This window comes from Mobula birostris, chromosome 21 (assembly GCF_030028105.1).
Source record: "Mobula birostris isolate sMobBir1 chromosome 21, sMobBir1.hap1, whole genome shotgun sequence".
In the NCBI taxonomy this organism is placed as follows: Eukaryota; Metazoa; Chordata; class Chondrichthyes; order Myliobatiformes; family Myliobatidae; genus Mobula; species Mobula birostris.
Genome location: NC_092390.1, coordinates 66733342 through 66752178, shown reverse-complemented (window position 1 = coordinate 66752178; position 18837 = coordinate 66733342). Strand labels below are relative to the sequence as shown.

General features: G+C 42.0%; 1 protein-coding gene across 1 annotated transcript; it reads right to left on the bottom strand.

The window, feature by feature from the left end:
- Positions 1–4799: 4799 nt before the first annotated feature.
- Positions 4800–5903, bottom strand: LOC140185852 (nanos homolog 1-like). Its single transcript, XM_072239636.1, has one exon. It carries the CDS (start codon positions 5901–5903, stop codon positions 5160–5162), a length of 744 nt encoding a protein of 247 aa, XP_072095737.1. The 3' UTR covers positions 4800–5159.
- Between the last annotated feature and the right edge of the window lie 12934 nt (positions 5904–18837).

The window sequence follows — 18837 nt, the reverse complement described above, 5'->3', positions numbered from 1 at the left end:
ACAGTAGAGAAGAAATGCAAATTGCAGAAATTTGGTTTACTTGTGTTTTATCTGAGCAAATACAAAACAAATAAATTAAGTAGAGAACATGACAGAAAGAGTCCTTGAAAGTGAGGCCATAGGTTGTAGGAACATTTCAGTGATGGGGCAAGTGCAGTTATCTCCTTTAGTTCAAGAGCTTGAATGTTGAGTAGTAACTGTCATGAACTTGGTGGTGTGAGTACTGAAGGAGGCTCCTGTACCACCTTTCTAAAGGCAACAGTGAGAAGAGCATGGTCATAAGCACAAATGATGTTTATAAAAAAAAAGTAACCACAAAACTGTCCTACAGCCTAATCCAGCATCAGACAATGAGTAGGTTTTCTAATGGCATATTTAGTGGGTGCATGTGCTTCTTATGAATTCCTAGTCAAACTAATTACCATTGTTCAAATATAATCTATTTCAAATTCTTTGAATGAAATATTTGGATTAGTAGATGATCAATTTAGTTTGGCTAAGGCTTCACTATCATTCACTGAACTTGAACCATAAGACATAACAGAATTAGGCCATTCCATCGTGGCTGATTAATTCTCTCTCTCTCAACCCCATTCTCCTGCTTTCTCCCCATAACCTTCGATGCTCTAATTAATCAAGAACCTATCAACCTCCACCTTAAATATTACCAATGACTTAGCCTGCACAGCTGTCTGAAACAATGAGTTCCACAGATTCACCACCCACTGGTTAAAGAAATTTTTCCTCGTATCTGGTCTAAATGGATGTCCCTGTATTCTGAGACCGTGTCCTCTGGTCCTAGCCTTCCCCAATATAGGAAACAGCCTCTATGTCTGTTCTTTGATATATTTTTTCCCCTCATTCTTCTAAACTCCAGTGAGTACAGGCACAGGCCATCAGAAGCTCAAGTTAACCCTTTCATTCCAGGGAATCATTCTCATGAACAGTCTCTGAATCCGCTCCAATGCCAGCACATCCTTTCATAGATAAAGGGGCCCAAAACTGCCCACGGTGGTCTGTACAGCCTTATAAAACCTCAGCATTACATTTTTGCATTTGTATCCTAGTTTTCTCAATTGCATTTGCTTTCCATATCACTGACTCAATCTGCAAGTTAACCTTTAGGGAGTCCTGCATAAGGGCTCCCAAGTCCATTTGCACCTCAGATTTTTGAATTTTCTCACCATTTAGAAAACAGTCCATAATTTTATTCCTTCAATCAAAGTGCATTACCATGCACTCCCCTACACTATATTACATCTGCCACTGTGCCCTTTCTCCCAATCCTATGCAGGCACCCTGCTTCATCAACATTACCTGCCCCTCCATCTATCTTTGTATAGTCTGCAAACTTGGCCAGAAAGTCTTCAATTCCCTCATCCAAATTATTGGTATAAGATGTAAAGAAGCAATCCCACATCTACCTCTGCAGCACACTGCTAGTCACTGGCAACCAACCAGAAAAGACTCCCTTTATTCCCACTTTTCTCCTGCCAGTCAGCCAATTTTCTATCCATGCTAGCATCTTTCCTGTAATACCATGGGCTCTTGTTAAATATCACCCTAACCCTAATGTGGCACCTTATCAAAGGCTTCTTTGCCCGCCATTATTAGCTTTCTAGCAGTTAATATGTACCTTCATCTCGTATTGTATACCTGGGGAAAAAACCTTGTATCCTCAATATTGGGATTAGTAAAGAATCAGTAGTTTCTGGAATGGTTTCAGAAAATTGCTTGAGCAGAAATTATTTCCTTCGTTTATGTTTACCTGTACCACAACTGGCCTTCTTAAAAAATCTGGACAAGGACTCTAATTACAGTAGCCTGCTTCTATGCTTTTAGACACTATTCAATAAATGTGTCTACAAAAGAAGTCTTAAAGTACAACAGCGCGGGCAGCCATTGCAAAACAAGTTCTTCAAGGGTCAACAGCATATGCACTTTATATATCCAGCATGAAGTTTACATAAGCATTAACAATCCAGACTACTATCCCCAACTCAAAAAAAGGCATGAATCATAGTAATTGGGGTTGCTATGCATTGTCCAGATGCCAGCTGCCTAGAATGCTTTGACTCCTCACAACCTCCTGACAACTAATACCAAGGAATGGATCACCACATATTAAAAGTACATGTATAGATCATGTTATTGTTAGAGGGATTTACTGCTCAGATACTCTGATATACATTGCTATATGTTTTTGCTGTTTGGACATTTGAAAGAACCATTATTCTGCTGTTGCTCACCTGCTAATTGTTTAATGCTGAACAGTGACTTATACAACTGCACATAACTCATCAGTATTGAGTTTGTCATCTTTATAGATAAATATAAATATCAGATTATGAGTGTGTCTGAGGGAACACCTTGAGAGAATACAATATATTCACATAAATTTATACTCTGGCAGATGAGTCAAGGCATGAGTATTGAATTTCTCTCTACATCAAAGAATAATATAAAGGAGAAGCAGCCATGACTCATTTTTTGCAGGCAAAAAAGGGACACTCCTTTGAATGTAGTATTTGTTTCATTCCTCAATGTGGAGTTCCACAATAGAAAGCTGGTACTCATCTGGCTAGTGCTTTCATACAATTTTGTGGAGATTAATTTTCCTCCAATTTGCTGTTTTTGCCAAAAAAAACCCTCCCCAAACCTGTAGAATATCCCTGCAATTAAACTGACCACTTTGACATGTTTCTGTAGAATGCCATAACAGGTAGAGAAATACAGCACAGACACAGGTCCTCTGGACCATAGTACGGATATGGAGTGCTATCCGTGTACCTATTCAAACTTCTCTTAAATGTTGAAATTGAGCTCAAACAAGACCACAAAACATAGGAGCAGAATTAGGCCATTCAGCCCGTTGGGCCACTTATGCTGGCAGTTTATGACCCTCTCAGTGAAGAAGTTTCCCCTCATGTTTTCCTCAAACTTTTCACCTTAAAGCCATGATCTCTGGTTGTAGTCCCATTCAACCTCAATGGAAAAAGCCCATTTGCATTTACCCTATCTATACTTCTCGATTTTGTATACCTAAATTTTAATTGTTTTAATGTATGGCACAACATTCATTATCTAAACAGGCATACAATCATGCAGTGTCTTGCATGGAATCGTGTGTCTTTGGTCCAAGGTCATCTAACCATATTTCAAATACCTTACTACTTGTTGAAGGAGGAAAAACTGATGTCACCTTTTGTGACATTAAGGTACTTCAAAATGTTCATGGCTAGTTAATTGCCAGTATATGGAGATGTACATAGAAAATATTGGCAGTTCATTCCCCAGGCAAAGTTTCTCAAACCACAATTAAATAAATGCCTGATAAATTGATTGCTCAATACTGATGCAGGGTAAATACTCCCAGGAATAACCGTCCACAATAGAGCCTCACTTTAACTCCTAATAATGTAGCAGAGTGATGTATGCTCAAGTTGTGGCAATGGGGCTCGAGTCAGGAACAAGAATGCCATTATTGAACAAAGATGATATCAAAGGAGATTAAAATTGCACAACACTTGCTAAATATGCTGCTCTTCCTTGGCTCATGATAATTGTAGCATTATTCCAAACATCTACACAAATATTACAGATGAGAAATATTATACTTCCCAATCTAGTTCTTGTCTCACAAATCAACAGCTAATCCTTTAAGTTTACCATTTGATTTGAAAGTCAAAAATAAATTGACTTTATTTGAAAATTTAGAGTAGTCTTAAATTTACCTTTCAATTTTTTTTGCCAAGATCCCACGGCCATTAAACTATGGATGTTTACGCATCTCCCCACTATTGCGGCAATTAGTTTTCTGGTCACACCTTCAAGCCTTCAGCTACTATACAGATCAGAAGGATGGCCTTAAAGTTAATATTGTTTCAGTAACACACGGACTGAAGCAATAAAATGCTGGAATACAAGTTATATCAAGTCAAATGTTAAATTATGTGCCATGAAATTGTGTTACTTGTTGCATCTTGCAGATTATACACTAGTTTGGATGTTAACCAAAGCGGTGGTATGTTATTTGCCACAGAAGCTGTTTGACCAGCTTTTTTAAAAAAAGATTTGACTTGATGTCGCTTTGTTTGTATTAGACAAAACCCCAGTTCTACCAATTCGCACATTTAATCCCACTTTAGAAATGGGACAATTTTTTTTTCAAATCCATACGTTTTTAGAATTTCCCAGTTCAGGTCAGTCCACGTAAGTTAGAAACAAAAGCGATTCAAATATCCAAACTTTCTGCTCTCCCTTTCCCCAACCATCAATATAGAACATTGCTTTCTCCCAGAGAAAGCAGCTAGTACTAAAGCACAGATCTTCAGATGAACGAACATAATTATTCGCCTGAAACGTTGGATAGGAAAACCAAACGCAAGGTCAATTGTCCACGTTAGTCCTCGTTTAATTAGGTTATAAGGCAGTTAAAGCATCCGTTGGTCTTATCTATGATACTAGCGGTAGGATGCAATCAATATTCGGGCATGGCTAACCAGATTAACTGGCGGTGACCGAGTTTTAATTCCGAGTGCGAAGCCACCAAGGATAGGTCACATTGCGGATGGGGCCCGGGGCGGGGGTGGTGTATAATCGTTTTCAACCTACTGAATGTAAAGTCTGTGACTCGACTGTTGTCTACGGCCAGGCGGCGCCCGAGGACAGTCGAACGCACAATTGGTTTCTAACCAACTTGAAGGTTCATCGCAAACAAAACAGACAAAAGAGCTGCTAAAACATGAAAATTTATTGGCTTCCCATACTGTTAACAGTTACTAATTAGTAGTCCTTAGAACAGTTTTACATTTCACTTTCCTATGCAACGTTTACAACCTAATTAAATCAAAATACATCTACAATATGTCACTGGTTAAGTCACCTTAAATTTTCTGAAAGCGAAATGCACATAGCCGATTTAAAAAAAATGGTTGTGGCATTCTCTCATTTCCATAAACTATGTATTTATATAACTGAGGTAGGTTTCTGGACTTGATATTCCGCCAGAAATAGTAGGTTGTAAACAAATTTAGACAGTGTACATTCAGCCACTATAAAACGTTTTCCCGTACTCAAAATACTCTCAATAAAAGTCCAAATATTAGTCTACGAAGGTTGCTCAGGGCATGAACTTAATTCGACTCACGCTGTCCTTATTAACGGACCCTCTTGCTAACGCAGTTTCTGCTCTTCAATTTCGGGATAGAGGGTTGTAGCTTGGAGAGGGGGCAATATTTGATGGTGTGTGCGTTGTCCCCGTTAGCACCACACAGGGGGCAGGTGTACCTCCGCAGGATGGGGCACAGCACTCTTCCATCGGGACTTTTCAGGACATGGGTGGTGTAGAGGGTAACAGACTCGTTGTTGTTCCTGCAGAACACGCAGATTTGCAGGTCTGGCTTAGCTCTGGCGCCTCGCTGGTGGTGAGTAGTTGGCTGTTGGTAGTGGTGAGGGAGATGCTTTTCGTCCATCATGATCACGTCCACTCGGTTCCACCCCAACTGTTCTCGGTCCAGTCGCTGCTGGTGCCGCTGCTCTTCGCCCGCCCCGGAGGAAGCAAATAGGGAGCTCGAACTCGTGGAGAAGGGGCTGAACTCAGCGAACCTCTCCTCCAAGTCGGAGTCTAGCAGGTCGCCGTGATGAGAGCACAGGGGCAGGTGACTCAGCTCTAGGGAGCGAGCGAGATAGGGAGACCGGGTCTGCAAACCAAGCTCGCTGCCCGGATCTAGCCCACTCTTGCCCGCCTGGTTGACAGCTTTGCTCACCAGTGTGGTCAGACCCAAATAATCATTCCACGAGTTGAAAGTGTTCTCGCAACTATTGGCGAACCTCTGGTGCAAATAATCCACCGGGCTGGTATGATTATCCAACCGGTTGTCCAGTGATCCAAAACTTTCCATTTCTCATTTACAAAGAATCTTGTGTTTTCTTTCCCCCCACCCCCTCCCTCTCCCCACCCCTCCACCCCCTTCCCGTTGCAGAGATTCTCGACGATGCCTCTTTAGAACGCTGTAGTTTTTCCGAGTCTCCTCACTCATAAATACAACGCAGGCACTGCAGTTCGAATAGGCACACGCCTCCTCCACACAAAACTTTTCAGCCAAGCGCCCTCAGAGACACCCACGCTCTGCAAACACCCTTTAAATCCTGCAAATTTCACACAAAGTCCCCACCGCCATTTCTCTTCTGATCTCCAAACAGCCGATTATCTCTTTAGAAATAGCAACTGAGCTGCTTGGGGTCCGCCTACCGCTACCGTTGATTGGACAATAATCGGGCTAACCCTGACAGTGCGGTTCTTATTGGTTAGTTACGCCGTCAGTCACCAGGCATTCTGGCCATTTTTGAATGGCGAACGCGAGGGTCAGCGACAGAGGCTGGAGAGGCTTATCGGTCACTGTCATCCATTCCTCTCCTGGTGCTTCCATGTTTAACGTGAAGTCAATTGAAAACAGGTTAGCTTAACCAGAAGGTTTTATGCAAAACTGTGAGGAGCAGCAAGATGTTTCATTTGAGATATTACCATAAGTTCCAGAAATCAAAGATGTCATTTCGTTTAAAATTATCTTTGATTAAATTCCAAATATAAAGTAGCTGGTAGCAGAGCCTGTTAAAATAGTAAAGATTTTGTATAAAAATTGTTTTGTCATTCTATTGCATCTTTGCTCCTTTGAATCAATGGTAAAACACTGGAAATACTCTGCAGATGCGGCAGCATCTGTGCAGATAGAGAGAGATCTTAAACATTCACTCTGTTTCCCTCTCTACACATGGTGCCTGATGTGCAGAGTATTTCTTAGCTGATTTCCAATATTTGCTGTGTTTTGGAGGGATAATTGTCCTTTTTCATTTGATTTCTTTTCTCTTCTGGCTACTGCCAACAGGAATGTGACATAGGAGCCTTAGGTTGGCACACCACCAGGTTCAGAAACAGTTATTATCCTTCAACCATCAGGCTATTGAACCAACCTGGAAAACTTCACCTAATACTGAACTGATTCCACAATCTATGGACTCTACAAGCCATATAATCTGAATTAAATATTTATTTATTATTTTTATTTTGTATTTTTTGTATTTTCACACTTTGTCTTTTGCACGTTGACTGTTTGTAAGTCTTTAGTGTAGTTTTTCATTGATTCTTTTGTATTTCTTCTACAGTGAATGCCTGCAAGAAAATGAAACTCAGGATAGTAAATGATAACATGTACATAGTCTTGTAATAAATTTACTTTGGAGCGGATGAGCCTTTTGTTATTCAAGGGAAGTAGAAGTAAATTAAGCTGTGAAATCCTAATATAAATACTGTGGGAAGTCACGGTAACACAGTGGTTAGCACGAACGACATTTATAGCTCAGGGCATTGGAATTTGGAGTTCAATTCTAACGGCATTTGTAGGGGGGCTGTATGTCCTGCACATGGAGCATGTGGGTTTTCTCTGGGTGCTCTGGTTTCTGAGGTGTACCAGTTGGTAGGTCAATTCGTCATTGTGAATTGTCCTGTGATGAGGCTCAGGTTTAATCCAGGGTTGTTTAGGCAGTGTGACTTGAAGGGCCTATTCCACACTGTATCTCTAATTAACTGATTAAACTTAACATGCACTAACAATAATATAGCTCTTTACTAATTTAGATAACTCACAGAAGAACTGGGTTGATGTTAGATTCTTTAAGAAAATAATTTGTTTTAGTTTACAGAATTATTATTAGTACATTTCTCATGATGGAGCTGGCATTAAATATGAGCCAGCGAAATGAATTTGTCTTGCAAGATTATGGGGATAGGAGGAACTACTAAATAGCTTTACAGTGAGGCAAAAACATGTGTTTTTCATTTTATCTCCCCCAACCCACCCACCTACCTTCCCCTTCACTTGGTTTCACCTCTCACCTGCCAGCTTGTACTCCTTCCTCTCCCCACCTTCTTTTTCTGCATTCATCCCACTTCCTTTGCTGTCTGATTTTTATTTTTATTTTGTGATACAGTGCAGAGTATACCCTTCTGGCCCTGGCAACCCTGATTAATTGCAAGTTACAATGACTAATTAACCTACCCAGTAGGTCTTTGGACTGTGGGAGGAAACTGGAGGACCCAGAGAAAATCCACATAGTCCATGGGGAGAACAAACAGAGACTGTTAACGGAACAGCACTGGAATTGAACTCCAAACTCTGGGATGCCCCAAGCTGTAATACTGCTCAGCTAACCACTGTGGTGGCACCCCAGGTATTTGATAAAGGGCTTTGCCTTGACACATCAACTGTTCATTCCTCTCCATTATAACCAATTATGAATAGCCATAACCAGATAACTCATTAAACTGGAACTGTGCTCATAATGAATGTCCTTAGATTACCATTACTACATTGTTTTTGTAATACTGCACTTGAAGTTAATATTGAATATTTTGTTAGAATTTTATTTTTTTAGGAAATAAACTCCAAAGTCTAATATTATCAGAATCAGAATAGGGTTTATTGTCATTGACACATGTCATGAAGTTTATTGTTTTGTGGAGCAGTACAGTGCAAGGTATAAAAAAATTACTATAATTTACAATAAATAAAAAATAGTGAGGATTTAATTGTGTTAGAAGCACAATAAATAACCTAAAGCAACTCCAACCATTTCAAGTCAAGTCACTTTTTATTGTCATTTTGACCATAACTGCTGGTACAGTACACAGTAAAAATGAGACAATGTTTTTCAGGACCATGGTGCTACATGAAACAATACAAAAACTACACTGAACTACATAAAACAACACAAAATCTACACTAGACTGCAGACCTACCCAGGACTGCATAAAGTGCACAAAACAGTGCAGGCATTACAATAAATAATAAACAAGACAATAGGCACAGTAGAGGGCAGTAGGTTGGTGTCAGTCCAGGCTCTGGGTATTGAGGAGTCTGATGGCTTGGGGGCAGAAACTGTTACATAGTCTGGTCGTGAGAGCTCAAATGCTTCGGTGCCTTTTGCCAGATGGCAGGAGGGAGAAGAGTTTGTATGAGGGATGCGTGGGGTCCTTCATAATGCTGTTTGCTTTACGGATGCAACGTGTTTGTTTCACAGAAAGCCTCATCATTGTTTGCTTTCGGAAATACAGATCCAATAGAAATAGTTTGGGAGATGTTGATGGCACTCTGATCAATAATGGAGGGGATGGAACAGTAAAACAGGACATAAACAACAATGCAACAGAAGCAACTTCAAATTAACTTCTGGTTTGCATAACACCTATTGCCAACTACACCAAAGTACATTGTCTTTCCATTTGGGAACAGTGCTGGGATTGGCACTTAAAGGTTATTAAAGATTTTGTCAAAATACAAAACCTACTTGAAAAGTTAACCAACAAAGAAAAATAACCCATGAATTGTTGTCAACTTCAGTAAATTCTAGTATGTATTCAGATCCAAATGAAGAGCAAGCTCATGCTTTTGGTAGTTCTTACAAAGAATTTGGGATAATTTTTTCAGAGAGCGGAAGGTCTCAGCAACCTTCTTACACCTTAGTATATATTGTTTTATCACCCCAAATGTTGAATTAGTACCAGTAAATAAATACCGGTAACTATACCCATTTGCTGTTGCTAACAATTACACATACCTGTCTCTGTCTGTACCCAAGTGCTTAACCTTCACCAGTGGAACACCAACTGTGATGAAGCTCAGAAAGCAAAGAGCAGCATGGTATTTTAGCAGTTTGTGTATTGCTTTACAGATCAGGGATCAATTCACACTGCAGCCTGTAAGAAGTTTGTCCGTTCTCCCCAGGACCACTTGGGTTTTCTCTGGGTAATCTAGTTTCCTCCCGCATTCCAAAGGCATTCAGTTAGGATAAGTTGTGGACATGCTATGTTGGTGCTGGACTTGTGGGCTGCCCAGCACAATCCTCACTGATTAGATTTCATGCAAATGACATATTTCACTGAATGTTTTAACGTACATGTGACAAATGGAGCTAATCATAGATCTTATTCTTAAACTTCAAGTTCAAAGTAAATTTATTATCAAACTAAATGTATCTCACTGTTTTTTTCTGTGGACAGTCTCAGTAAATCCAAGAAACAGAGTAGAATTACTGAAAAATGCACCCAACAGGACGGACAAACAACCAATGTGCAAAGACAACAAACTGTACAATTACAAAAAGAAAAATATAGATATAATAGTAGTAAATAAATAAATAAATAAGCAATAAATATCAAGAACATGAGATGTTGAGTCCTTGAAACTGAGTCCTTAGGATGTGGAATCAGTTCAGTGATGGAGTGAATTTATTCCAGTGATGGTAAGGATTGGAGGAGATGGCAGTTGAATGCGTGGCTGAGGAGTTGGTGCAGGGAGCAGGGGTTTAGATTTTTAGATCATTGGGATCTCTTCTGGGGAAGGTGGGACCTGTACAGATTGGATGGGTTGCACCTGAACTCGAGGGGGAGCAATATCCTTGCAGGTAGGTTTGCTAGCATGGTTTGGGAGGGTTTAAACTAATTTGCGAGTGGGATGGGACACAGAGCGATAGAGTAATGAAAGAAGTTCATGGAGTAAAGCCAGATCTAACATACAGAGAGGCTTTGAGGAAAGAGAAGTAGAATAAAGGGTGTAAAGACAGTAAGGTAGAAGGGCTGAAATGTGTGCACCTCAATGCAAGAAGCATCAGGAACAAAGGTGATGAACTGTGAGCTTGGATACATACATGGAATTATGATGTAGTGGCCATTACAGAGACTTGGCTGGCACCAGGGCAGGAATGGATTCTCAATATTCCTGGATTTCAGTGCTTTAAAAGGGATAGAGAGGGCGGAAAAAGGGGAGGAGGGGTGGCATTACTGGTCAGGGATACTATTACAGCTACAGAAAGGGTGGGTAATGTAGCAGGATCCTCTTTTGATTCAATATGGGTGGAAGTCAGGAACAGGAAGGGAGCAGTTACTCTGTTGGGGGTATTCTATAGGCCCCCTGGTAGCAGCAGAGATACAGAGGAGCAGATTGGGAGGCAGATTTTGGAAAGGTGCAAAAATAACAGGGTTGTTATCATGGGTGACTTTAACTTCCCTAATATTGATTGGCACCTGATTAGTTCCAAGGGTTTAGATGGGGCAGAGTTTGTTAAGTGTGTCTAGGACGGGTTCCTGTCACAGTATGTGGACAGGCCGACCAGGGGGAATGCCATACTAGATCTAGCACTAGGTAATGAACTGGGTCAGGTCACAGATCTCTCAGTGGGTGTGCATCTGGGGGACAGTGACCACTGCTCCCTGGCCTTTATAATTATCATGGAAAAGGATAGAATCAAAGAGGACAGGAAAATTTTTAATTGGCGAAAGGCAAATTATGAGGCTATAAGGCTGGAACTTGCGGGTGTGAATTGGGGTGATGTTTTTGCAGGGAAATATACTATGGACATGTGGTCGATGTTTAGAGATCTCTTGCGGGATGTAAGGGATAAATTTGTCCCGGTGAGGAAGGGTGAAGGAACCATGGGTGACAAGTGAGGTGGAAAATCTAGTCAGGTGGAAGAAGGCAGCATACATGAGGTTTAGGAAGCAAGGATCAGATGGGTCTATTGAGGAATATAGGGAAGCAAGAAAAGAGCTTAAGAAGGGGCTGAGAAGAGCAAGAAGGGGGCATGAGAAGGCCTTGGTGAGTAGGGTAAAGGAAAACCCCAAGGCATTCTTCAATTATGTGAAGAACAAAAGGATGACAGGAGTGAAGGTAGGACCGATTAGAGATAATGCTGGGAAGATGTGCCTGGAGGCTGTGGAAGTGAGCGAGGTCCTCAATGAATACCTCTCTTCGGTATTCACCAATGAGAGGGAACTTGATGATGGTGAGGACAATATGAGTGAGGTTGATGTTCTGGAGCATGTTGATATTAAGGGAGAGGAGGTGTTGGAGTTGTTAAAATACATTAGGACGGATAAGTCCCCGGGGCCTGAAGGAATATTCCCCAGGCTGCTCCACGAGGCGAGAGAAGAGATTGCTGAGCCTCTGGCTAGGATCTTTATGTCCTCGTTGACAACGGGAATGGTACCGGAGGATTGGAGGGAGGCGAATGTTGTTCCCTTGTTCAGAAAAGGTAGTAGGGATAGTCCGGGTAATTATAGACCAGTGAGCCTTACGTCTGTGGTGGGAAAGCTGTTGGAAAAAATTCTTAGAGATAGGATTTATAGGCATTTAGAGAATCATGGTCTGATCATGGACAGTCAGCATGGCTTTGTGAAGGGCAGATCGTGTCTGACAAGCCTGATAGAGTTCTTTGAGGAGGTGATCAGGCATATAGATGAGGGTAGTGCAGTGGATGTGATCTATATGGATTTTAGTAAGGCATTTGACAAGGTTCCACATGGTAGGCTTATTCAGAAAGTTAGAAGGCATGGGATCCAGGGAAGTTTGGCCAGGTGGATTCAGAATTGGCTTGCCTGCAGAAGGCAGAGGGTGGTAGTGGAGGGAGTACATTCAGACTGGAGGATTGTGATTAGTGGTGTCCCACAAGGATCTGTTCTGGGGCCTCTACTTTTCATGATTTTTATTAATGACCTGGATGTGGGGATAGAAGGGTGGGTTGGCAAGTTTGCAGATGACACAAAAGTTGGTGGTGTTGTAGATAGTGTAGAGGATTGTCAAAGATTGCAGAGAGACATTGATAGGATGCAGGAGTGGGCTGAGAAGTGGCAGATGGAGATCAACCCGGAGAAGTGTGAGGTGGTACACTTTGGAAGGACAAACTCCAAGGCAGAGTGCAAAGTAAATGGCAGGATCCAGAGGGATCTTGGGGTACATGTGCACAGATCCCTGAAAGTTGCCTCACAGGTGGATAGGGTAGTTAAGAAAGCTTATGGGGTGTTAGCTTTCATAAGTCGAGGGATAGAGTTTAAGAGTCGCGATGTAATGATGCAGCTCTATAAAACTCTGGTTAGGCCACACTTGGAGTGCTGTGTCCAGTTCTGGTCACCTCACTATAGGAAGGATGTGGAAGCATTGGAAAGGGTACAGAGGAGATTTACCAGGATGCTGCCTGGTTTAGAAAGTATGCATTATGATCAGAGATTAAGGGAGCTAGGGCTTTACTCTTTGGAGAGAAGGAGGATGAGAGGAGACATGATAGAGGTGTACAAGATAATAAGAGGAATAGATAGAGTGGATAGCCAGCGCCTCTTCCCCAGGGCACCACTGCTCAATACAAGAGGATATGGCTTTAAGGTAAGGGGTGGGAAGTTCAAGGGGGATATTAGAGGAAGGTTTTTCACTCAGAGAGTGGTTGGTACGTGGAATGCACTGCCTGAGTCAGTGGTGGAGGCAGATAAACTAGTGAAGTTTAAGAGACTACTAGACAGGTATATGGAGGAATCTAAGGTGGGGGCTTATATGGGAGGCAGGGTTTGAGGGTTGGCACAACATTGTGGGCCGAAGGGCCTGTACTGTGCTGTACTCTTCTATGTTCTATGTTCTATATCTCCACTGGTTCAGGAGCTTGATGGTTGAGGGGTAATAACTGTTCCTGAACCTGATGCGCCCGTTTCCCGTCCCAGTACAGGGCCAAATACCTCTAAGTATTATAATAGTATCAACCTCTACCGCTTCCTCTGGCTGTCTATTCCTTATAACCTCAACTCTCTGTGTGAAAGATTCTGACACAATTGTCTGGTGAATGGTAAAATCAGTAAATAAATCAGCTTAATGCTTTACAGTGGCATCTGTAAGATTGAGGATCAATTCCTTTTGCCGTCTGGAAGGAGTTCATAATTCTCCCGGTGATTACGTGTTTCCTCCAGGTGCGCTAGTTTCCTCTCACATTCCAAAGACATATGGGTTAGAGTTAGTATGTTGTGGGCATGCCGTGTTGGCACACGAAACATGTCGACACTTACGGACTATCCCCACTATATAGAACGGAGACATTAGGGCACAGTATAGGGCCTTTGGCCCATGCTGTTGTGCTGACCTTTTAACCTACTTTCAGATCAATCGAACTCTTCCTTCTGAAAAACATAGATCTTAGACTGTGTTGGTTGATGATACAAGCGATGTATTACCCTGTATGTTTTGATGTACATGTGACAAATAAAACTAATCTTTATCTTTAGATGCTGCTCTAGATTTGTGTTAGCCATTTGAAAGATGAATGAATCATACAATTTTAGATGTTTCAATACACTTTTATCTTTATATACCTCAACAAAAATTATCTGGGTCTGGGATGTTTCTGATCGTGTTCAGGATATCCTGAACTGGGAAGGTGAACAGCCAGAGGTCGTGGTACATATTGGTACCAACGACATAGGCAGGAAAAGGGAAGAGGTCCTGAAAACAGACTACAGAGAGTTAGGAAGGAAGTTGAGAAGCAGGACCTCAAAATTAGTAATCTCAGGATTACTGCCTGTGCGACGTGACAGTGAGTATAGGAATAGAGTGAGGTGGAGGATAAATGCGTGGCTGAGGGATTGGAGCAGTGGGCAGGGATTCAGATTTCTGGATCATTGGGACCTCTTCTGGGGCAGGTGTGACCTGTACAAAAAGGACGGGTTGCACTTGAATCCCAGGGGGACCAATATCCTGGCAAGGAGGTTTGCTAAGGCTATTGGGGAGAGCTTAAACAAGAATTGCTGGGGGTTTGGGAACTAAACTGAAGAGAGGGAGGAAGGGGCTGTTGGCTCACAAATAGAGAAAGCTTGGAGACAGTGTGAGAGGGAGGACAGGCAGGTGATATAGAAGGGATGCGCTCACAGTGATGGTTTGAGATGTGTCTATTTTAATGAATGAAGTATTATGAACAAAGTGGATGAGCTTAGAGCGTGGATCAGTACTTGGAGCTATGATGTTGTGGCCACTAAAGACTTGGATGGTTCAGGGGCAGGAATGATTACTTAGAGTACCAGGCTTTAGGTATTTCAGAAAGGACAGGGAGGGAGGCAAAAGAGGTGGGTGCGTGGCACTGCTGTTCAGAGATAGTGTCACGGCTGCAGTAAAGCAGGAAGTTATGGAGGGATTGACTACTGGAAATTATCAATAACTTTACTGGGTGTTTTTTATAGATCACCCAATAGTAACGGGGACATTGAGGAGCAGGCAGGGAGACAGATTCTGGAAAGGTGTAATAATAACAGAGTTGTCCTGGTGGGAGATTTTATTTTCCCAAATATTGATTGGTATCTCCCGAGAACAAGGGGTTTAGATGGGGTGGAGTTTGTTAGGTCTGTTCAGGAAGATTTCCTGACACAATATGTAGATAAGCCTACAAGAGGAGAGGCTGTAATTGATCTGGTATTGGGAAATGAACCTGGTCAGGTATCAGGTCTCTCACCGGGAGAGCATTTTGGAGATAGTGATCACAATTCTATCTCCTTTACTATAGCAATGGGGAGGGATAGGAACAGACAAGTTAGGAAAGCGTTTAATTGGAGTAAGGGGAAATATGAAGCTATCAGGTGGGAAATTGTCTCCCCCTCCCTCTCCTCCCCTTAGGTAATTACTAAGTAAATACACGTTTGGCACCGGTCTGTGGGCCAAAAGGCCTGTATTGTGTTATAGGTTTTCTATGTTTCTAAAAATATTTATCTGGTCACAGGTGTAACTATCCAGATTTTGTGCAATATATTATCTAGAAACTCTGGGTCATGTCAAAATACAATTCAGGTCATATCAATATATTTGGAAATGCAAGGAATTGCAGATAATGGAATCTGGAAGAAGCAATAACTGCTGAAGGAGCTTAACAACTTGATCATCATCTGCAGGGGGAAAGGAATTTGAAATTAGCCCTGATGCAGTGACCGAAAACATTGGCAATTCCTTCCCACCACCACCTCCACTACAGATGCTGCTTACCCGGCTGAATTTCTCCAGCAATTTGTTTTTTAATACCTAAATAATTTCCTTGCGTGAGTGAACCTTACATTGATTTTGTAGAATAAATTGCATACTCAAAAAAATTCAAAGTCAGTATTAAAACTAGATTAATTTCACATCTTTAGTGTGATTGCTACAAACGATGACAGCTTTGTTCACTTGAAAATTAGGACCATTCCTTTTTCTTTTTTTCTTCAATGATAATGAATACCAGTGATGTAAGATCTATAACTTGTGAGGATTCATCATTTTCAATATTGTTGTGTCAGGCTGTGGGTTAAAATGCCACTCTGAACTTTCAACTTTATCTTATCTCTGAGGCTTTGATAGCATTGAAAATATTCTCTTCTTCTGGTTATAATGAATGTTTTTGAACAAAGGAGACCTATATTCTTGCGGGCAGGTTTACTAGAGCCGTTGGGAGTGGTTTAAGCTGATATGGCAGGGGGATGGGGACCAGTATGATGGAGCTGAGGCTGAGCCAGCAGGTTTACAAGTAGATGATGGATGTAACATGGCTGTAATGAAGGACAAGTCAATGATTGGGTAGAAATGCAGTCAGAGCAAAGAGATAATTGTACTACAGAGACAAAATTCAGAAGGGTGAAGAATGCAGGACTGAAGGTGCTGTATTTAAATAAGCATAGCACTTGGAATAAGGTGGATGAACTGGTGGCACTGTTACAGATTGGGTGGTATGACGTTGTGGACATCATTGAGTCGTGGCTGAAAGAAGGCCATAACTGGGAGCTTAACATCAAAGAATATACCTTGTATCAAAAGGACAGGCTGGAAGGCATAGGCGGTGGTGTGGTTTTGTTGGTAAGAGATGGAATTACATCTTTAGAAAGAGGTGACATAGGGTCAGAGAATGTTGAATCTTTGTGGGTGGAGTTAAGAAACTGCAAGGGTGAAAACACTATTATGGGAATCAAACTTCGTCCTCCAAATAGTAGCTAAGATGTGAGGTTCAGATTGCAAAGGGAGCTGGAAAAGGCTGGTAATAAAGGTAATGACACAATTGTAATGGGAACTTCAAAGTTATTTGGAAAATCAGGTTGGTGTTGGATTTCAAGAGCGGGAATTTGTTGAAAGCCTGTGAGATAGCTTTTTAGTGCAGCTTGTGTTTGAGGAAGTTTGGGGAAAGGCTATCTTAGATTGGGTGTTGTGTAATAACCCAGATCTTAGTAGGGAGCTTAATGTAAAGGAAGCCTGAGGAAGCAGTGACCATAATATGATTGAATTCATACTGCAATTTGAGAGGGTGAAGCATATATCACATAAGAAGAGAAAAGATGAAATATGAGGAGAAACTAGCCAATAATATAAAGCAGGACACTGAAAGTTTTTTTCAGTTATATAAAGAGTAACAGGGAGGTGAGAGTTGATATTGGAGCACTGGAAAATGAGTAGTAATGTGGACAAAGAAATGGCAGATGAACTTAATGGGTACTTTGCATCAGTCTTCACTGTGGAAGACACGAGAAGTGTGTCAGAGGTCTGTGAGTGTCAGGGAGCAGGAGTGAGTGCATTGCTATTACAAAGGAAAATATGCCAGGCAAGCTGAAAGGTCTGAAAGCGGACGTCCACTTTTTTCCATGCATTTTGTTTTGGAGGAATAGAGAGCATGTCTGTAGGGTTAGAACTTCACTCTGGGAGTCAGATGTAGAAATCCTGGGAATCTTCCAGTCTCCCAGATGGCCACATCTGTTCCAGGTAGACCGAGGTGCAGCTTCTGAGAGACCATGTTAGGGATCCAGAGCTGCAGCTTGATGACCTACTGCTTATTAGAGCAGGAGATGGATAGGAGCTACAAGGAGTTAGTCACCCCGGGGCTGCAGGAGTTAGATAAGTGGGTGACTGTCAGGGAAGGGAAGGGAAGAGCTCAGATAGTAGAGAGCATTCCTGTGGCCATCCACCTTAGTAATCGTTCTCTCATTTTGGATGCTGTTGAGGGGGGTGACCTGACAGAGGACAACTACAGTGATCGGGTCTCTGGCACTGAGCCTGGTTCCGTGGTGCAGAAGGGAGAGAAGAAGATGAGGAATGTGGTAGTCATAGGGGATTCCATAGTGATGGGAACAGACAGGAGGTTCTGTCAGCCTGATAGATATACCTGCATGGTGTGTTGCCTCCCAGGTGCCAGGATACGAGATATCTCAGATCGGGTGCAGAGTATTTTGAAGAGAGAGGGTGAACAGCTAGAAGTCTTAGTACACGTTGGTACCAATGACATAGGTAGAAAAAGGGGGGAGGTCCTGAAGAGAGAATTCAGGAAGTTAGGTAGGAAACTGAAAAGCAGGACCTTCAGGGTAGTATGAGTTAAGAAACGTGCCTATGCTATGTGCTAACGAGCATAGGAATAGCATGATCAGGCTGAGCGTGGCTGAGAGACTGGTGTAGGGGACAGGGCTTCGGGTTCCTGGGTCACTGGGGCCTCATCTGGGGGAGGTACGACCTGTACAAAAAGGACGGGTTACACCTGAACCCAAAGGGGTCCAACATCCTGGCAGGCAAGTTAAAGAGAGCTGTTAGGGAGGGGTTAACCTAATTTGACAGGGGAATGGGAACTGGAGTGATAGGGCTGAAGAAGGGGTAAACAGAAATAAATCAAAGACAGCGTGCAACAGAGATGATAGAAAGAACAGGCAGGAGATGAGGCATAATTACGCCTAGTGGGATAACAGGACAATAGAGGTGTGGTGCAGTTAAAACAGACAGCAACAAATACTGGACTGGAAGTGTTATATTTGAACGCACACAGCATAAGAAATAAAATGTATGATCTTGAAATTCAGCTACAGATTGGCAAGTATGACATTGTGGCCATCTCTGAAACTTGGCTAAAGGATGGCTGCCATTGGAAGCTGAACGTCTAGGGATATACAGGGTTTCGGAAAGATAGGTTAGTAGGCAGAGGGTGTGATGTGGCCCTGTGTATAAGAAATAATATTAAATAATTAGAAAGGGATGACATAGG